An 18,529-nucleotide genomic window follows, 5' to 3' on the forward strand; every position below is an offset into this window, starting at 1 on the left:
CTCGATTGGAATGAATTTTTAATCTGAACGTGTGTGATCGGGTCAGAATATTGCGAATAGTGTGTTTAAATGAAGCATTTTTATTGCGGTTAGGCTTTTAATCCAATTAAATGTGTCCATATGCGCATAGTTTGTGAAGTAAAAAAAACCCACAAATCATGCAAAATAGTGGGCTTTCTAAAAAGTATTTGTATTTATTTTAGCTATTTAAAACAAAATTGCTCAAATGATTTTAATGTGTGTTTAAGTACTTATTGAGCACATCCAACAACACTGTGATAATTTTGGTCAGTATGGTTATGATTATGGTGTTAGTTTATTTCGAACATGCACATAATTCATATACAGTATTTCCAGTTTCTCATTACAACATGTTCAAAACGCAGAAAGAAGAAGCACATCTTAATTAATCTCACCCTTTTCCATTTAATAGCAATTTCTAACTCATTTCTATGTTTTAACTTACATATCTCAGTAGAATCAATATGGAAGCGCTAAAAACTATACCATGGCTGATGGGGTGAAAACACAGTCAAAGAGGGCTTGGCCGGGAGGAGGGCTTGGCCGGGAGGAGGGCTTTGGCATGTAAATAAGATGGCCCAAAAAACGGTGCATTCTAAAAAGAGTAAGAAAGTGGCTTGAACATAGTCTGTAATACAACATCTATGCAAAATTTGGACCAAAGCACCACCACTACATGTTGTTAGATAGACCTGTGTTTTTCATCCACTGTGCCGCGGCACACTGGTGTGCCGTGAGATACAGCCTGGTGTGCCACAGGAGATGGTCTAATTTCACCTATTTGGGTTAAAAGTATTTTGTGCAAACCAGTAATTATAGTCTGCAAATGATGTGTTGTTGTTGAGTGTCGGTGCTGTCTAGAGCTCGGCAGAGTAACACTGTAATACTCTTCCATATCAGCTGGTAGCTAATTGCTTTGTAGATGACGGAAACAGCGGGAGGCAGTGTGCAGGTAAAAAGGTATCTAATGCTTAAACCAAAAATAAACAAAAGGCGAGTGCCCCTAAGAAAAGGCATTGAAGCTGAGGGAAGGCTATGCAGAACGAAACTAAAACTGAACTGGCTACTAAGAAAATAAAAACAGAATGCTGGAAGACAGCACAGACTTACTGTGGAGCAAAGACGGCGTCCACAATGTACATCCCAACATGACATGACGATCAACAATGTCCCCACAAAGAAGGATAAAAACAACTGAAATATTCTTGATTGCTAAAACAAAGTAGATGCGGAAATATCGCTCAAGGGAAGACATGACACTGCTACAGGAAATTACCAAAAAAAGAGAAGAAAAAACACCAAAATAGGAGCGCAAGACATGAAGTGAAACACTACACACAGGAAGACAGCAAAAAACTCTACATAAGTACACCTACTTTGAGACAAGAGCTATAGTCATGCATGCTTGGTGATGCTTTAAAGTCATATCCAACAATTGCGACTTTTTACTGTCAACTGAGTTTCGTTTTTTAGTGATTTCTGCTGGTGGTGTGCCTCTGCATTTTTTCAACGGAAAAAATGTGCCTTGGTTAAAAAAAGGTTGAAAAACACTGATGTAGACCACTAGAAAATGTTTTAAATTAAATGAAAAAAACATAACAGGACACCACCTTAACCCACACAGCTAACACTAGCAAGCAGTCAAGCCCAAGTAGATGACAGCATTTAGAGCCAAGATAAGAAAATCCCATAAACTGCACGACAAATTAACAAAGTTGTGTTTGCAACTAATTAAAAAAAGTCAACCTAAATGTATTACTTAGAGCCGTGTCGATATTTTCAGATCAAAAGCAGCTTGAAATATAAATGTAATTGAAAAAAATTATGTGGTCTAACATGAAACAAAACTGATTCAAAACAGCCATTTGGTAAGTATTGAAGAATGTAATGACACTTACCGTGGTGAAGTTCACCGAGTAGCAAACATCCCCTCGAAAGGTGCACTGCAGTAGCATGTCGCCAATGTCATGACCCGTGCGGTTATAGAAGTCAGTCATGTTGAACAGTTTGGGCTTGAAGTTATGGAAGTTAGCCTTCTCCTTAAGGGCGGCGAGTACCTCTGGTTCCGCCAAATGTGGGTTGGCTATTTGGTGGTTATTATTGAGGAGGGCGAGAAGCTCCCCAACGTGATAAAGGTCGTTCTTGGTGATTTTGGTAAAACGGAACTCGTTGAGGTTACAGAGGGTGATGGCGGGAAAGGTGAGGTTCGTCGCCGCCACCTCGTCCAGCTTGGTGACGTGAGGGTACTCCAGGTAGTAGGACACTCGGTCCATGCACACCAACAGCAATAAGCACAACGAGCCGAGGAAAGAGAGAGTCCAGAGGAACCGTCGGAATGTCATGTGCCCGTAGGCGAATATGTGACTTATGCCATGTAGGGTGGATATGTTAGCGAACGCTTGCAAGTTGGATGGCCTGGCGCTTGCAATGCTTTCCTCCGAGCTTCCTTTCATGGCTGTAGAGTGATGCTCAACACCGTTTCCCCGACGAACTTCAGCTATAAGAGGCTTTGCTTAGCAACAGCGGCAGCACAACCCAAGCAGCAGTGTCGGTCACAATGACAACACCAGTGGTTTCAAGTCATGGCTACATGCAGCACTTCTTCCCATTGCCATTCCCCTTCTGGTGATTGTCAGCTCTTCCTTGGCTATTTCATCATCTCCAAAACTGTGTCCCGCTCCCCGCTCTGCTGCCTTTTGTAGCGGCACCAAACACAACGACACCTCCTGAAACAACCCACTTTTACCCAATGCCTCTCGCCTCTTTTGTGTTGTGAAAAGGCAGAAGGAAGGAACAGATGGAAATGTAAAGAAAATGAGGGGGAGGACTGCAATGCCAAAGGGGCTGCTGAGCTTTAGCTGTGAATGGGACCCTTCCTCCTGCAACGAGGAATGCCTCACATTGCTGTGATGATGAAATGTTATGGTTTTATGAATGGAAGGTAAAAAAAAAAAAGCAAGAGAAAAGGCTCACGGGTCCCTCGCCGCCTGCTTCTCGTTTGTCCTGCTTCTTCTTGTTGCGTCCAGTGATGAAAAAAGAGGGGTCAGAGACCTCCAACCAGCTCGCCCCTGAAGCTTGGCAGACTTGGCAGACACACAGGCTCTATGATTCCTTATTTGCACTATTCCTTAGTTAACAGGGAAGACCACCTAAAGGATCTGCTTTATGACCACCCCCTGGCCAGAATAGCCTCTAAAGCCACTCTAGAGACGTCCAGCTTTACGCATGCGAACATATAGATATATATTCAGCTGTGTGGAGCTTTTCGCTTGGCTTTTTTCACACTCCCACTGACGCTCTCCCCTGCTCTTGCTCTCTCACTCCCTCCTCCTCTTTAGTAGTCTGGATCCATCCCACTGCTGAATGGCTGCTTTGCTTGTGTGTCAGTGCTCACACGCCAAATCTCTCAATCTGGACATCACCTTGGCCGTGTGATTGTTTTCCATTGCATGCCAGCAACATGTTTGTGTTACAGGTTGTCCTATTTTGCATTCACATTTCTTGGGCGTAGTATTCTTGCGGTAAAATATTACCATGTTTAAGCAGTTGGAAGCCTTGGCCTAATCCCAAAAGCCACTCAACATTTATTACGGCTGGCTGTGTGTAAGGGAACAGCAAATTTCAGGCTTCAACGGTAACACAACTGGGCAATTTCATGCAGGTTAAAAGTTCACTGTGGCATTCTGCGAAACCTTTTCATTCCTCCGTGGACCACACGTTTAATTCACTGGCAACCCCAGGGATATAGAATCAACATAACAATGGGTGAACTGTCAAGGATATGACCACAGCCTTAAGGGGAGTAAATCAATATTCTGTCTGGTAACCAAGAGCACAGACCATAGCAACTGCTACATATGCCATATGCAGTTTATCTACAAAATTATTTTGCGCCAAAAGCCACGGATTACTCATATGCAAATTTGAAATTGTCGTACTGCTAAAAAGTATAACATCATTTTGAATGCATATGCCGTAGTATTACATAATTATCACATTATCCTGTGAAAACATGACTAAACTTTAATTTTGATTTCACACAAGCTGGTGTCGCTGTTATTGCAGATTGCAGGACTAGCATGGTGGACTTTGCAGCGGTAATTGGTTTTTAAGGGGATGAAGGAATACACAGCTTAACACGGTGTGTATCAACAAGCACTGTGAATATTTGATGCGACAACACAAGATTTGTGTTAAATGTTAAAAGGTCTGGTTATTATACAACACTGACTTTTTAATTATATTCCAACCGTAATACAGTGCACCCAGAAAGTATTCACAGCGGTGCACTTCTTTCACATTTTGTTATGTTACAGCCTTATTCCAAAATAGAATGAGTTCATTTTTGTCCTCAGAGTTCTACATACACCCCATGACAATGTGAAAGTAGATTTTTGCAAATTCATTAAAAAAAAAAAAAATTAAACAAAATCACATAAGTATTCACAGCCTTTGCACAATTCTTTGTTGATGCACCTTTGGCTGCAATTACAGTGTGCTGCACGATTTTGAGAGAAACACTAAATGTGGTCTTTCTCGCCAAAGATGCGATTGTGATTTGATTTGCGATTTCTATATTTCATATACATGAATGCATAAAACTGCAAACAAGTAAAATAAAACATGTTACTTTTAGACTGACAATCAACATATTCTTGTCTGAAGGTGCCCCACCTGGGAACAATATTATGCAATAATATTATTTGGCTTTATGTAGACAGACCCAGAGTTTTTGTCTACATCATGCTCTTAAACTGAAGAAATAACTGATATAAACAATATAGTGTTCATAATGTAATCATAATATATAATAGCAATGCAAGTAATCATTTAAAAGCATACACACATGTATTTCTCATTTACGTAGAATTATTTACCATTGTACTGTAATTAGAAAATTAAATAATTATTTTATTATTTATTTATTTTTTATTTATTTATTTATTCTAAACAAATAAACAAGCAAAAAATAAAATAAATGGACTCATCTTTGCAAGAAAAAAATTACCTAAATAAATATTGAACTTAAAGTGCATTTTTTTTCCAAGTGGAAAAAACTATGTCGGGTTGTCTTTATTTTGTTGCCATCACGTGATTACAGCATTCTCGCTCGTTTGTATGTGTTGATGGGCTCATACTGCTCATCCAATTTAAAGCAGAACTATTCTCTCAACATGACATTTGGCTTTGTAATCACATTTTTTCTACTTAAATTTTGTTTTGTTGCGAATCTCCTCACTAGTCATTAGCAAGGCTCTCTGTCAGTCGTGCTTCCTGTGTGTGTAAGCGAGTAGTCATGCTGTCCGCCCACCAAGACCAACATTGTTGTGAAAACTGAGAAGACGGCTCACTCTGTTTAGTTAATTCTACTGTAAAATAAACACGCTCAGGTGCTGAGAGCGATGGGAGACTGAGACCTCTGTCTCTTCTTCACCCACAGACATAGCAGTTTATTAATGCCAGCGAAGTATTTCCTCTTCATTTTCATTTATTGTTCAATTGATTGACTATCGACCCCGGCTTTGTCATCATTAAAGTTGTTTGCTATTAGTGTACTGGCTGCCTCAATTTCGGTGCACACAAACTTGCTTTTTCCTTACTCACCTTTGATTGGCCAAGTGGGGCAAGGGCGTAAGGCTCAACAATTCTGATTGATGAACATGTCTGTCACTTAAAGGCCAACTGAAACCCACTTCTACCGACCACGCAGTCTGATAGTTTATATATCAATGATTAAATCTTAACATTGCAACACATGCCAATACGGCCGGTTTAGTTTACTACATTGCAATTTAAAATTTCCCGCAAAGTATCCTGTTGAAAACGTCACGGAATAATGACGCGGAATGATGACGCGTGCGCGTGACGTCACCGGTGGTAGCGGACATGTTCTTCCCGCCCGATTTAAGCTATAAGTAGTCTGCATAATTACACAGTATTCTGGACATCTGCGTTGCTGAATCTTTTGCAATGTGTTCAATTAATAATGGAGAAGTCAAAGAAGAGAAGATGTAGGTGGGAAGCGGTGTATTGCAGCTGCCTTTAGCAACACAAACACAGCCGGTGTTTCCTTGTGTACATTCTCGATGGTGAAGCTTTACTATGGAACAGAGCGGTCAAGCTAACATGGTTCCCGACCAAATGTCAACCGGCAGGTTTCTGTGAGAAAATTGTGCTAATAAGTCGGCTCTTACCGTAGACATGAGCGGAGCTTGCGTCCTCCTGCAGCTGTGGACTATTACCTCCTCCCACCGGAGACACTGGCGGTCACCACACCCGTGGCCACACCCCTCAGACTTTCAGGTACCATATAATCTCACTAAAACACTAGTAACACAATAGGCAGATAAGGGATTTTCCAGAATTATCCTAGTAAATGTGTCTAATAACATCTGAATCGCTCTCACTGCCCTCGCCTTTTTTTTTTCTAGTCCTTCACTCTCACTACCCTCATCTACGAATCTTTCATCCTCGCTTAAATTAATGGGGAAATCGTCGCTTTCTCCGCCCGAATCGGTCTCGCTGCTGGTGGCTATGATTGTAAACAATGTGAGGATGTGAGGAGCTCCACAACCCGTGACGTTACGCGCACATCGTCTGCTACTTCCGTAAAGGAAGGGCTTTTTTATGAGCGACCAAAAGTTGCAAACTTTATCGTCGATGTTCTCTACTAAATCCTTTCAGCAAAAATATGGCAATATCACAAAATTATCAAGTATGACACATAGAATGGACCTGCTATTCCCGTTTGAATAAATTTCATTTCAGTAGGCCTTTAAATGCCAGTAACAGCGTAGAAAAAAAAAACCTCCGCCACTTGCAGTTGTTCATCACACTAATTAAAGCCTTGATGTCGATTCGATGTGGATTAGTTGTACAGTCCTAAATTACAGCCTCAAGTTGTTGTTCTTTTTTAATATGATGACATCCTGGATGAAAACCAATACGTCTCAACCAATCCGAAAGAACTTGAGAGGTGCTGCAAAGAGGAATGGGTGAAACTGCCCAAAGATACAGTCGGTGTGCCAAGCTTGTGGAATCGTATTCCAAAAGACTTGAGGCTGTAATTGCTACAAAAGTGGCATCAACAAAGTATTGAGTAAAGGATGTGATTACTTATGTGCATGTGTTTTTTTTTGTTTTGTTAGTTTTAATACATTTGCTAAATAAAAAATGTTTTAAACATTTTTACGTTGTCTTTGTCATTATAGGGGAAGGGGGTTAGGGAACCTATGGGTCTAAAGCCAGATGTGGCTCTTTTGATGACTGCATCTGGCTTTCAGATAAATCTTAGCTGACATTGCTTAACACGATAAGTAATGAATAATTCCACTGGTAATCACGATGTTAAAAATAACGTTCAAAATATAAAACATTCTCATGCATTTTAATCCATCCATCCGTTTTCTAACGCACCTGTTCAAGAAATAACAATGTTGTCAAAGAGAATTAGAGACTTATTATACTCTAAAAATGTTGGTCTTACTTTAAAAATGCACGCATTTAGTTGTATTCTGTGTTAAAAAAATATGAAATGGCTTTCACGGAAATACATTTTAAAATATTTGGCTTTCATGGCTCACTCAGCCAAAAAGGTTCCCGAACCCTGTGTTATAGGGTATTGTCTTCACAATTTTGGGGACAAAAATGAGATTATTTCATTTTGGAATAAGACTGTTACATAACAAAATGTGGTCATTTTAAGCGCTGTGAATATTTTCCAGATGCACTGTATCTTGTGTGATTAATTGCAAAAATTTAATGAATTAAACATGTATACAGTGTATACACAGTTTAAGGGGGCAATTTATTTTGGTCAGCGATCAGGTCAATGCATACATCAGAGCAAATACGAGTGAGGAAACTCATTCAATTCTTGCTGTAAATTTTTACTTCAAAACAACGCTGACTGGACTTCAGATAAAACAGTTAACATGTTTTGAGCAAATGAATGACATGCATTAAAGTAAATCATTAAAAAAAATACTGTATGACAATCTGAGACTGGAATTGCATTTGCGTCCAAATATTGGGCTCTTTTCTAAAGTTATAGTGAAAAACACTGGTCAGGTCATGATACAGAAACTCTCATTTAATGTCTTTATTCAACACTTACCTACTGTATTTTATAGAGCACTCGGTTGGCGGATGTCTGCTGAAAGTAATTTTCTCTGCAGGATTCTTCTCTCTCATGGTGCATTTGTATAATGCTCGTGTACTGGTCCATTTTCCTCTGCTCTCCCCTGGACAGACACAGTTTAAAGCATAAGTTGTATATACAGGGAAAAACTGACTGTCTTAACTTTAAAAAACAAGGCGTCATTACTTCATCACCGCTCATATTGTACATAGAGAATGTAGTTTTTGTGGGTGTCTTAAATTATTTGTAGTGCACTCAGCTACCTTTTATTTATACGGGAATGACACAAAACAGTTCAATTTCCCTTCAGTATATGAATAGCCCTCATAAGGTGTTATTCTCAGCTATGTTAACAAGCCAGACTCAGCAGAAACCTGAAAATAGTTGGAGGGCATGTCGTCAGTGCAGGTAAGTGGGATCCAGTCCACTTACAGTAGAAGCTTACAGTCTGTGAATGAAGTCATTCACTAAGTATTTGTTAGGTTATCCAACATTTGATTTATAATTATACAGTATGCAGAACGATTATAGAGCTAAAGTAGATGTTAATTAGGGATATCCAGTAAAATCAATAAAAATAAATACAACATACATTATAGTTTCGCCTCAAAAAGCAGACATTTCGAACTTCCTGAGAGTACTGTGCAACCAACTACAGCATTGAGACTTTTAAACATGAACTGAACACAGCGTGGTCATTCCTGCTGGGAAAAAAACATGTAAACCATTAATAAATGGCTGCAAATGAATGTGAGTGACAGCTCCTGCAAATGCTCTTGCATAAATACTTGCTGAGATGAAGGCCATTAGTATGGAACAGGGTTTTGTCTACACATACAGTAATTGTCCCACCACAACAAAATAAAAGCTTCCCCCCTTAAAAATGATAACCAGCATATATCAACGCTGTTGATATATGCTGGTTCCCTACAGGAAACTGGGTAACACATGGGAAACTGACAAAGCTTAACCTATTGTTACTATAACAATCTAAAATGGTTATATAGATGGATTATCTTTTTTCCCCTCCATTTACAAACCCCGTTTCTAAATGAGTTGGGAAATTGTGGTAGATGTAAATATAAACGGAATACTATGATTTGCAAATCATTTTCAACTCATATTCAGTTGAATAAGCTACAAAGACAACATATTTGATGTTAAAACTGATAAACTTTTTTTTTTTTGCAAATAATCCTTAACTTTAGAATTTGAGGCCAGCAACACGTGACAAAGAAGTTGGAAAAGGTGGCAATAAATACTGATAAAGTTGAGGAATGCTCATCAAACACCTATTTGGAACATCCCAGAGGTGTGCAGGCTCATTGGGAACAGGTGGGTGCCATGATTGGGTATAAAAGCAGCTTCCGTGAAATGCTAGGTAATTCACAAACAAGGATGGGGCGAGGGTCACCAATTTGTAAGCAAATTGTCGAACAGTTTTAGAACAACATTTCTCAACGAGCTATTGCAAGGAATTTAGGGATTTTACCATATACGGTCCGTAAAATCATCAAAAGGTTCAATGAATCTGGAGAAATCACTGCACGTAAGCGATGATATTACGGACCTTTGATCCCTCAGGCGGTACTGCATCAAAAACCGACTTCAGTGTGTAAAGGATATCACCACATGGGCTCAGGAACACTTCATAAAACCACTGTCAGTAACTACAGTTGGTTGCTACATCTGTAAGTGCAAGTTAAAACAGTGCTGTGCAAAGCAAAACCCATTTATGAACAACACTAAGGAACACTGCTGGCTTTGCTGGGCCCAAGCTCATCTAAGATGGACTGATGAAAAGTGGAAAAGTGTTCTGTTGTCTGACAAGTCCACATTTCAAATTATTTGGAAAGTGTGGACGTGGTGTCCTCCGGAACAAAGAGGAAAATAACCATCCGGATTGTTGTAGGCGCAAAGTTCAAAAGCCAGCATCTGTGATGGTATGGGGGTGTATTAGTGCCCAAGGCATGGGTAACTTACACATCTGTGAAGGCAGCATTAATGCTGAATGGTTTATACAGGTTTTGGAGCAACATATGTTGTCATCCAGGCAACGTTATCATGGACGCCCCTGCTTATTTCAGCAAGACAATGCCAAGCCATGTGTTACAACAGCGTGGTTTCGTAGTAAAAGAGTGCGGGTACTTTCCTGGCGCGCCTGCAGGCCAGACCTGTCTCCCATCGAAAATGTGTGGCGTATTTTGAAGTGTAAAATACGACAGCGGAGACCCCGGACTGTTGAACGACTGAAGCTCTACATAACACAAGAATGGGAAACAATTCCACTTTCAAAGCTTCAACAATTAGTTTCTTCAGTTCCCAAATGTTTATTGAGTGTTGTTAAAAGAAAAGGTGATGTAACACAGTGATGAACATGCCCTTTCTCAACTACTTTGGCACATGTTGCAGCCATGATATTCTAAGTTAATTATTATTTGCAAAAAAAAATAAAGTTTATGAGTTGAATATGGGTTGAAAAGGATTTGCAAATCATTGTATTCTGTTTATATTTACATCTAAAACCATTTCCCAACTCATATGGAAACGGGGTTTGTATATGCTTTCTTTTGTATTTTAAGTTATCATTACATATATGTATTGTTACAGCTCATTGCAGCTCTCGCTGTTCGTCGCGGACATCGAGCGACAGATGAATGGGTCTCTAAACACGAATGCAGTCCCAATAACACCAGAAAAAGATGCTAGATATGTTGCTGGTTATTGCTTATTAAAAGAAAGTCATTAAAAAATATGAAACTTTAATATTTTTTATCAAAATACAATGTACAATAAGCAGCAACAAACACGTATAATTCCCGTAATTCATTCGTATTCATCCCCGTAATAAATATCACAGAAGTATAACTTTTTTATGCATCAGTACTGATTTTCACTGCTGGACTCTCGAAAGAGGTTCCGCAGCCTCCGAAGCAGAACCTTCTGTAGCAGCTTCTTCCCTCAGGCCGTAAAACACTTAAACGCATCATAATAATCCCAACAATTCCCCTAAAAAATGGATTAACTCGCTGAATACAAAGACAATATAACATACATCCATAAACGTGGATGCATATGCAAAAGTGCAATATATTTATCTGTACAGTAATATATTTATTTATATGTGCACCTTATTGATTTTTTATTCTGCACTACCATGAGCTAATGCAACCAAATTGTGTTCTAATCTGTACAGTAAAGTTCAAATTTGAATGACAAAAAGGAAGTCTAAGTCTACGTCTATTATGCACATACCTGCCCACATATGACCAAAGATCAGTTCTTGTGGGCAGGTGCACATCTGACCTGGGATCAGTTTTTATGGGCAGAAGAACAGCTGACCTGGGATCAGTTCTTGTGGGCAGGAGAACAGCTGACCTGGGATCAGTTCTTGTGGGAAGGTGCACATCTGACCTAAGATCAATTCTTGTGGGCAGGTGCACATCTGACCTGGGATCAGTTATTGTGGGCAGGTGCACATACCTGCCCACATATGACCTAAGATCAGTTCTTGTGGGCAGGTGCACATCTGACCTGGGATCAGTTATTGTGGGCAGGTGCACATCTGACTTGGGATCAGTTCTTTTGGGCAGGTGCACATCAGACCTGGGATCAATTCTTGTGGGCAGGTGCGAAAGGTTCCATGCTCTGTGCCTGTGGCATGAGCTCTGTATGACCCAGGTGGTAACAGCCTATCAGCGCATGATAGAGATGAAAACCCATACCCCGGAATCGGCCAATCTGAGTGGCGTTCTCTTGCTCTCACTCCGTCTGTCTCTCTTTTTCTCTCTGAGAGAGAGAGAGACAGAGAGAGAAAGAGAGAGAGAGAGAGAGACGGAGTGAGTGAGACATGGAGAAGTGTAAACGAAACGTTGACTTGCGCTAGCGATAACAAAGATAAATACAATTATTATATTTTTTTATAATAATTATAATTTAAATTATATATATATGGGTCGAATTTTGTTTTGGAATATGATTGCATTATTATGTATTGTTTTGTTGTATCGATTAAAAAAAATCCCCCCCCAAAAAAAAAAAAAAAAAATTTTTTATTTATTTTATTTTTTTACTATAATTCGTGCTGGGTCCAAAAGAGACACGTTGCTGGGTCCGGAAATGGACCGCGGTCCGCCTGTGGAGGATCACTGGTATAGAGCAGGGGTAGGGAACCTATGGCTCTAGAGCCAGATGTGGCTCTTTTGATGACTGCATCTGGCTCTCAGATAAATCTAAGGTGACATTGCTTAACAGAATAAGTAATGAATAATTCCGCTGGTAACCACAGTGTTAAAAATAACGTTCAAATTATGAAACATTCTCATGCATTTTAATCCAACCATCCATTTTCTACCGCTGTTCAAGAAGTCGCATTAATGGTAAGAAGTCTTACATTTAATTTTGGTTAGCTTTAGAATAACAATGTTATTCAAACGAATAAGAGACTTATTGTACTCTAAAAATGTTGGTCTTACTCAAAAATGCACGCATTTAATTGTATTCAGTGTTAAAAAATACTGTACTACATGGCTCTCACAGAAATACATTTTGAAATATTTGGCTTTCATGGCTCTCTCAGCCAAAAAGGTTCCAGACCCCTGGTATAAAGCAATGTATTCTGCAACACATCATACATCATCTGGCATATAATTTGGTAAATTCTGACATCTACAAGCTACATCACATCATTTCTCCAGTATTCAAAAAAAGTAAATGACCGGAATGAGTAAAGACATTTCAGAAATTAAACATTTGATGCCACACAACAGAAATGATAAATGTTTCTAATATTTTGACTTCACACAATCCTGTTACTGCCTTAACCCGGTGAAGCTATTTATGAAGAATATTCCTGGATTACTACAGCCTGGCAGTGAACAAGGAAAACATGACAAACATTAAAAAGATCATAGTTGGATGACTTGAATTAGTCAAGCAAAACAGAATCACAGCTATAGTTGCAGAATGCATAGTAGGCTCCTTGGCACACATCCGAAGAAAAGTAATAAACAACTACTTTTTTTCTTTTACACTTGGCATTTTTCTCGCTTTCTGTCACTTCCTCATCTTAATTTTTATGTCAATTATAGACAAATGCAAGCTTTGCTAACCTGCAACATGTCTATTTAGTATACTCTCATTACCACATGCACACACATGCACACTAATTAGCTTCACGTCAAAAACTTTATTAGCCTCATATAGGGCTGGGCGATATTGGCTTTTATTAATATCGCAATATTTTTATGCCATATCGCGATATACGATACAATCTCGATATTTTTCCTTAGCCTTGAATGAACACTTGATGCATATAATCACAGCAGTATGATGATTCTGTGTATCTACATGAAAAGATTCTTCTTCATACCGCAATAATATATGCTACTTTTAAACTTTCATGCACAGAGGGAAATCACAACTAACTCAATTGACCAAAACTGTATTCATTAAATACTCTTCATTCTCTCGCAGGTGAGTTTTTAAATGAAAGAACAAATTAGTAGTGCTCCTACCTTTTGTAGTAACACTTCTGCTGCATACTTTGCATATTGCTGTTGTCTGCTGAATATCTTCCCGCTTGGAGCCAAACCACCGCCAGATGGACCGCCTGCTGTTTTTTGGGCATTAATTATTCTTCCTCCATTTGTGATCAGTTTCGCACCTTCTCTCTCTTGTAATTTCACTCAACTCTGCTTGCGCCACCTGCCTCAGCTAACGTTAGCCATGCTGCTACCTCTTTGCTCGGCGAGAGCGTATGACGCTACACGTGCAACAGTATGTGACGTATGTAAGAAGGTGGGCTTGTGTTACGTCTCTGTGAGAAGGAGCGATGAGAAGGAGTGAGAAACGCCTGTAGTGTAATGCCCGCAGCTAAAAGCAACTGCGTGAGAACGTATACTCGAATTAGAGCTGGGCGATATATCGAAATACGCGATACATCGCGGGTTTGTCTCTGTGCGATATAGAAAATGTCTATATCGTAATATTCGATTATACATTCTCACGCAGTTGTTTTTAGCTGCGGGCATTACAAGACAGGCTCTTCCCCCTCCTTCTTGTGTCTCCTTCTCACAGAGTGTAAGCCAGGGGTGGGCAACCTTTACAACTCAAAGAGCCATTTTGACCAGTTTCACAAAATAAAGAAGACAATGGGAGCCGCAACCATTCTCGCGAACATCTGCTGGTGGTCACTCAGATAACAATAATAAGGGCGTGTAATGAAGCCATTGCCTTTGACGCCTTCTACAACATGTACAAATTAGTTGCCAGTCCAGCAACATGTTGTATGTGGCTTCCGCAGGTACATGTACGAGATTGTAAGGCATACTGGGTGATACAGGTTACACTGAAGGTTGTGATATAAACAACTTTAACACTCTTACTAATACGCACCACACTGTGAACCCACACCAAACAAGAATGACAAACACTTTTTGGGAGAACATGCTCACAAAAACACAACATAAACGCAACACAACAAAACCCTGAATCCTTTGCATCCAATACTCTTCCTGACTATATTATACACCTTGCTAGCACAAAACCCCGCCCCCCCGCGCGTCGGTTGAGGTGGGCGGGGTTGGGGGCGCGGGATAAGGAATAGTAATGGATGCAAAGGATTCTGGGTATTTGTTGTGTTGCGTTTATGTTGTGTTACTGTGAGGATGTTCTCCCGAAATGTGTTTGTCATTGTTGTTTGGTGTGGGTTCACAGTGTGGTGTATATTAGTAAGAGTGTTAAAGTTGTTTATATCACAACATTCAGTGTAACCTGTATCACCCAGTATGACTTGCAATCTTGTACATGTGAAGCAGCGAAAAGCATGCGTCCGGTTGGCACGCAGATAACATTGCATAAAGGCGGGCGCGATGATATGTTGTAGAGGATGTTAAAAGTAAAGCCATTACGGCACACCCTCAATGTTGTAGTCCGAGTGAAAATTGGAGAACGTTGACCCCAGGTGATGTCCGGGAGAGGCAACGAAATCCGGAATTCCCCCGTAACAGTCTGGGGGGTCGGCGATTATGCAGCTGAGCCACATCAGAGTTGCCAAAGAGCCGCATGCGGCTCCGGAGCCACGGGTTGCAGACCCCTGGTGTAAGCGCAGGTTCTTACACACGTCACGTCACATAGTATACGCCCTCGCCCAGCAGAGAAGTAGCAGTGTGGCTAACGTTAGCCGTGATGCTTGCGGACTGTTCGAAGGGGCGAAAGAAGATGCAAATCTGGTAACAAATGGAGGAAGAATTAGTTCCCAAGAAAAACAGCAAGGGGGCCAATCGTCTGGCGGTGGTTCGGCTTCAAGTGGGAATATGTCGAACAGACAACCGTAATTTGTGAAGTGTGGAGCAAAAGCGTTGCTGTAAAAAGTAGCATTACTGCTAATATATAGCATCATCAGAAAAGTCACCTGCTAATAACTTAAATAAATAGGTTTTGGTAAATTGACTAAGTTGTGATTTTCCTCTTTGCATGAAAGTTTAGAATGAGCATATACAGTATTAATGCAGTATGAACAAGAATGTTTTAATGTAGATACACAGAATCATCATCCTGCTGTGAATATATGTATCAAGTTTTTATTCAAGGCTAAGGAAAAATACAGAGATAAATATCATACATTGCGATATGGCCTAAAAATATTGCGATATCAAAAAAAGCCCATATCGCCCAGACCCAACTCGAATATTATGGTATAGATTGGATTAGATAGATAGTACTTTATTTATTCCTTCAGGAGAGTTCCTTCAGGAATATTATATAAAAAATATAGTAATTTAAGTTGATGATTACTTCTGTGTGTAGAAATCTTTATATATTTTTGAATCACTTGTTCATTTTTCAACAAGTTTTTAGTTATTTTTTATATATTTTTTTCCAAATAGTTCAAGAAAGACCACTGATGCATGATGATGTTATACAATTTAATAAATCAGAAACTGATGACATAGTGCTGTATTTTACTTCTTTATGTCTTTTTTTCAACCAAAAATTATTTGCTCTGATTAGGGTGTACTTGAATTAAAGTTAAAGTACCAATGATTGTCACACACACACTAGGTGCGGTGGAATTTGTCCTCTGCATTTGACCCATCCCCTTGATCACCCCCTGGGAAGTGAGGGGAGAAGTAGGCAGCAGCGCCCGGAAATCATTTATGGTGATTTAACCCCCAATTCCAACCCTTTGATGCTGAGTGCCAAGCAGGGAGGCAATGGTCTCATTTTTTTATAGTCTTTGGTATGACTCGGCCGGGGTTTGAACTCCCAACCTACCGATCTCAGGGCTGACACTCTAACCCAGGGGTCGGGAACCTTTTTGGCTGAGAGAGCCATGAAAGCCAAATATTTCAAAATGTATTTCCGTGAGAGCCATATCATATTTTTTTAACACTGAATACAAGTAAATATGTGCATTTTTAAGTCAGACCAACATTTTTAGAGCATAGTAAGTCTCTTACTCTTTTTAATAACATTGTTATTCTAAAGTTAACCAATAATAAATATAATACTTCTTACCATTAATGAGACATCTTCAACAGGGCGATAGAAAACAGATGGTTGGATTAAAATGCATGAGAATGTTTTATAATTTGAATGTTATTTTTAACACTGTGATTACCAGCGGAATTAATTACTTATCGTGTTAAGCAATGTCAGCAAAGATTTATCTGAGAGCCAGATGCAGTCATCAAAAGAGCCACATCTGGCTCTAGAGCCATAGGTTCCCTACCCCTGCTCTAACCACTAGGCCAGTGGTTCTCAAATGGGAATACGCGTAGCCCTGGGGGGTACTTAAGAGTATGCCAAGGGGTACATGAGATTTTAAAAAAGTGTTGACAGCTAGATTTTTTGTGGACATGTTCTATAAATATTGAAGTTAAAGATTTATTTTTCTTTGTGAAGAAAAGTTTAGAATTAAGTTCATGACTCCAGATGGATCTCTATTACAATACCCAAAGTGGGCACTTTAAGTTGATGATTACTTCTATGTGTAGAAATCTTTATTTATAATTGAATCACTTGTTTATTTTTCAACAAATTTTTTGTTATTTTTATATATTTTTTTACAAATAGTTCAAGAAAGACCACTGAGGCACTGTTATACAATTCAATAAATCAGAAACTGATGACATAGTGCTGTATTGTACTTCTTTATCTCTTTTTATCTGAAAAAAGGTTGAGAACCACTGGTCTAGAACAGTGGTTCTCAACCTTTTTTCAGTAATGTACCCCCTGCGAACATTTTTTTAATTCAAGTACCCCCTAATCAGAGCAAAGCATTTTTTGGTAAAAAAAAAAAAAAGAGAAAAAGAATGTAAAATACAACACTATGTCATCAGTTTCTGATTTATTAAATTGTATAACAGTGCCTCAGTGGTCTTTCTTGAACTATTTGGAAAAAAATATATAAAAATAACTAAAAATGTGTTGAAAAATAAACAAGTGATTCAATTATAAATAAAGATTTCTACACACAGAAGTAATCATCAACATAAAGTGCCCACTTTGGGGGGCACACTATGTCATCAGTTTCTGATTTATTAAATTGTATAACGGTGCAAAATATTGCTCATTTGTAGTGGTCTTTTTTGAACTATTTGGAAAAAAAAGATATAAAAATAACTAAAACTTGTTGAAAAATTAACAAGTGATTCAATTATATATAAAGATTTCAACACATAGAAGTAATCATGAACTTAAAGTGTCCTCTTTGGGGATTGTAATAGAGATCCATCTGGATTCATGAACTTAATTCTAACATTTCTTCCCCAAAAAAATAAATTTTTAACATCAATATTTATGGAACATGTCCACAAAAAAATCTAGCTGTCCACACTGAATATTGCATTGTTGCATTTCTCTTCACAGTTTATGAACTTACATTCGTATTTTGTTGAAGTATTATTCAATAAAGTTATAAAGGATTTTTGAATTGTTGCTATTTTTAGAATTAAAAAAATAAAAAATCTCACCTACCCCTTGGCATACCTTCAAGTACCCCCATTTGAGAACCACTGGTCCAGAACATGTTTTGCTTTATTCATTATTGATGTGTTTCTTGCTACTTTATGTTGTATATTTTTTTACATGACAGTTCCAGTTCATTTTATAAGAGGTACAGGTCTGCCTCCTAGTGGATGAAACTACTTAATACAAATGATGGGTAAAAAAGTTTCCTTGTTTATATTTTGAACATCCATCCATTTTCTACAGCTTATTCCGTTTGGGGTCGCGAGGGGCGCTGGAGCCTATCACAGCTACAATCGGGCGGAGGGCGGGGTACACCCTGGACAAGTCGCCCTCACCGCAGGGCATATTTTGAACAATACAACTGAAAAAAGTCACCAACTCCGCCAACCTACG

At 39.0% G+C, this 18,529-nt stretch overlaps 1 protein-coding gene across 2 annotated transcripts in view; it reads right to left on the reverse strand.

Moving 5' to 3' along the window:
* The window catches only part of LOC133568493 (acid-sensing ion channel 1C-like), a 194,286-nt gene extending 191,017 nt beyond the window's left edge, over positions 1-3,269 (reverse strand). For both annotated transcript variants that reach the window (XM_061920468.1, XM_061920467.1), the window contains exon 1: positions 1,920-3,269. In XM_061920468.1, the coding sequence (XP_061776452.1) occupies positions 1,920-2,474 (555 nt within the window). In that variant the 5' untranslated portion in view covers positions 2,475-3,269. The remainder of the gene's footprint in view (positions 1-1,919) is intronic.
* Positions 3,270-18,529: the final 15,260 nt, after the last annotated feature.

The sequence above is a fragment of the Nerophis ophidion genome, linkage group LG14 (assembly GCF_033978795.1).
Source record: "Nerophis ophidion isolate RoL-2023_Sa linkage group LG14, RoL_Noph_v1.0, whole genome shotgun sequence".
In the NCBI taxonomy this organism is placed as follows: domain Eukaryota; kingdom Metazoa; phylum Chordata; class Actinopteri; order Syngnathiformes; family Syngnathidae; genus Nerophis; species Nerophis ophidion.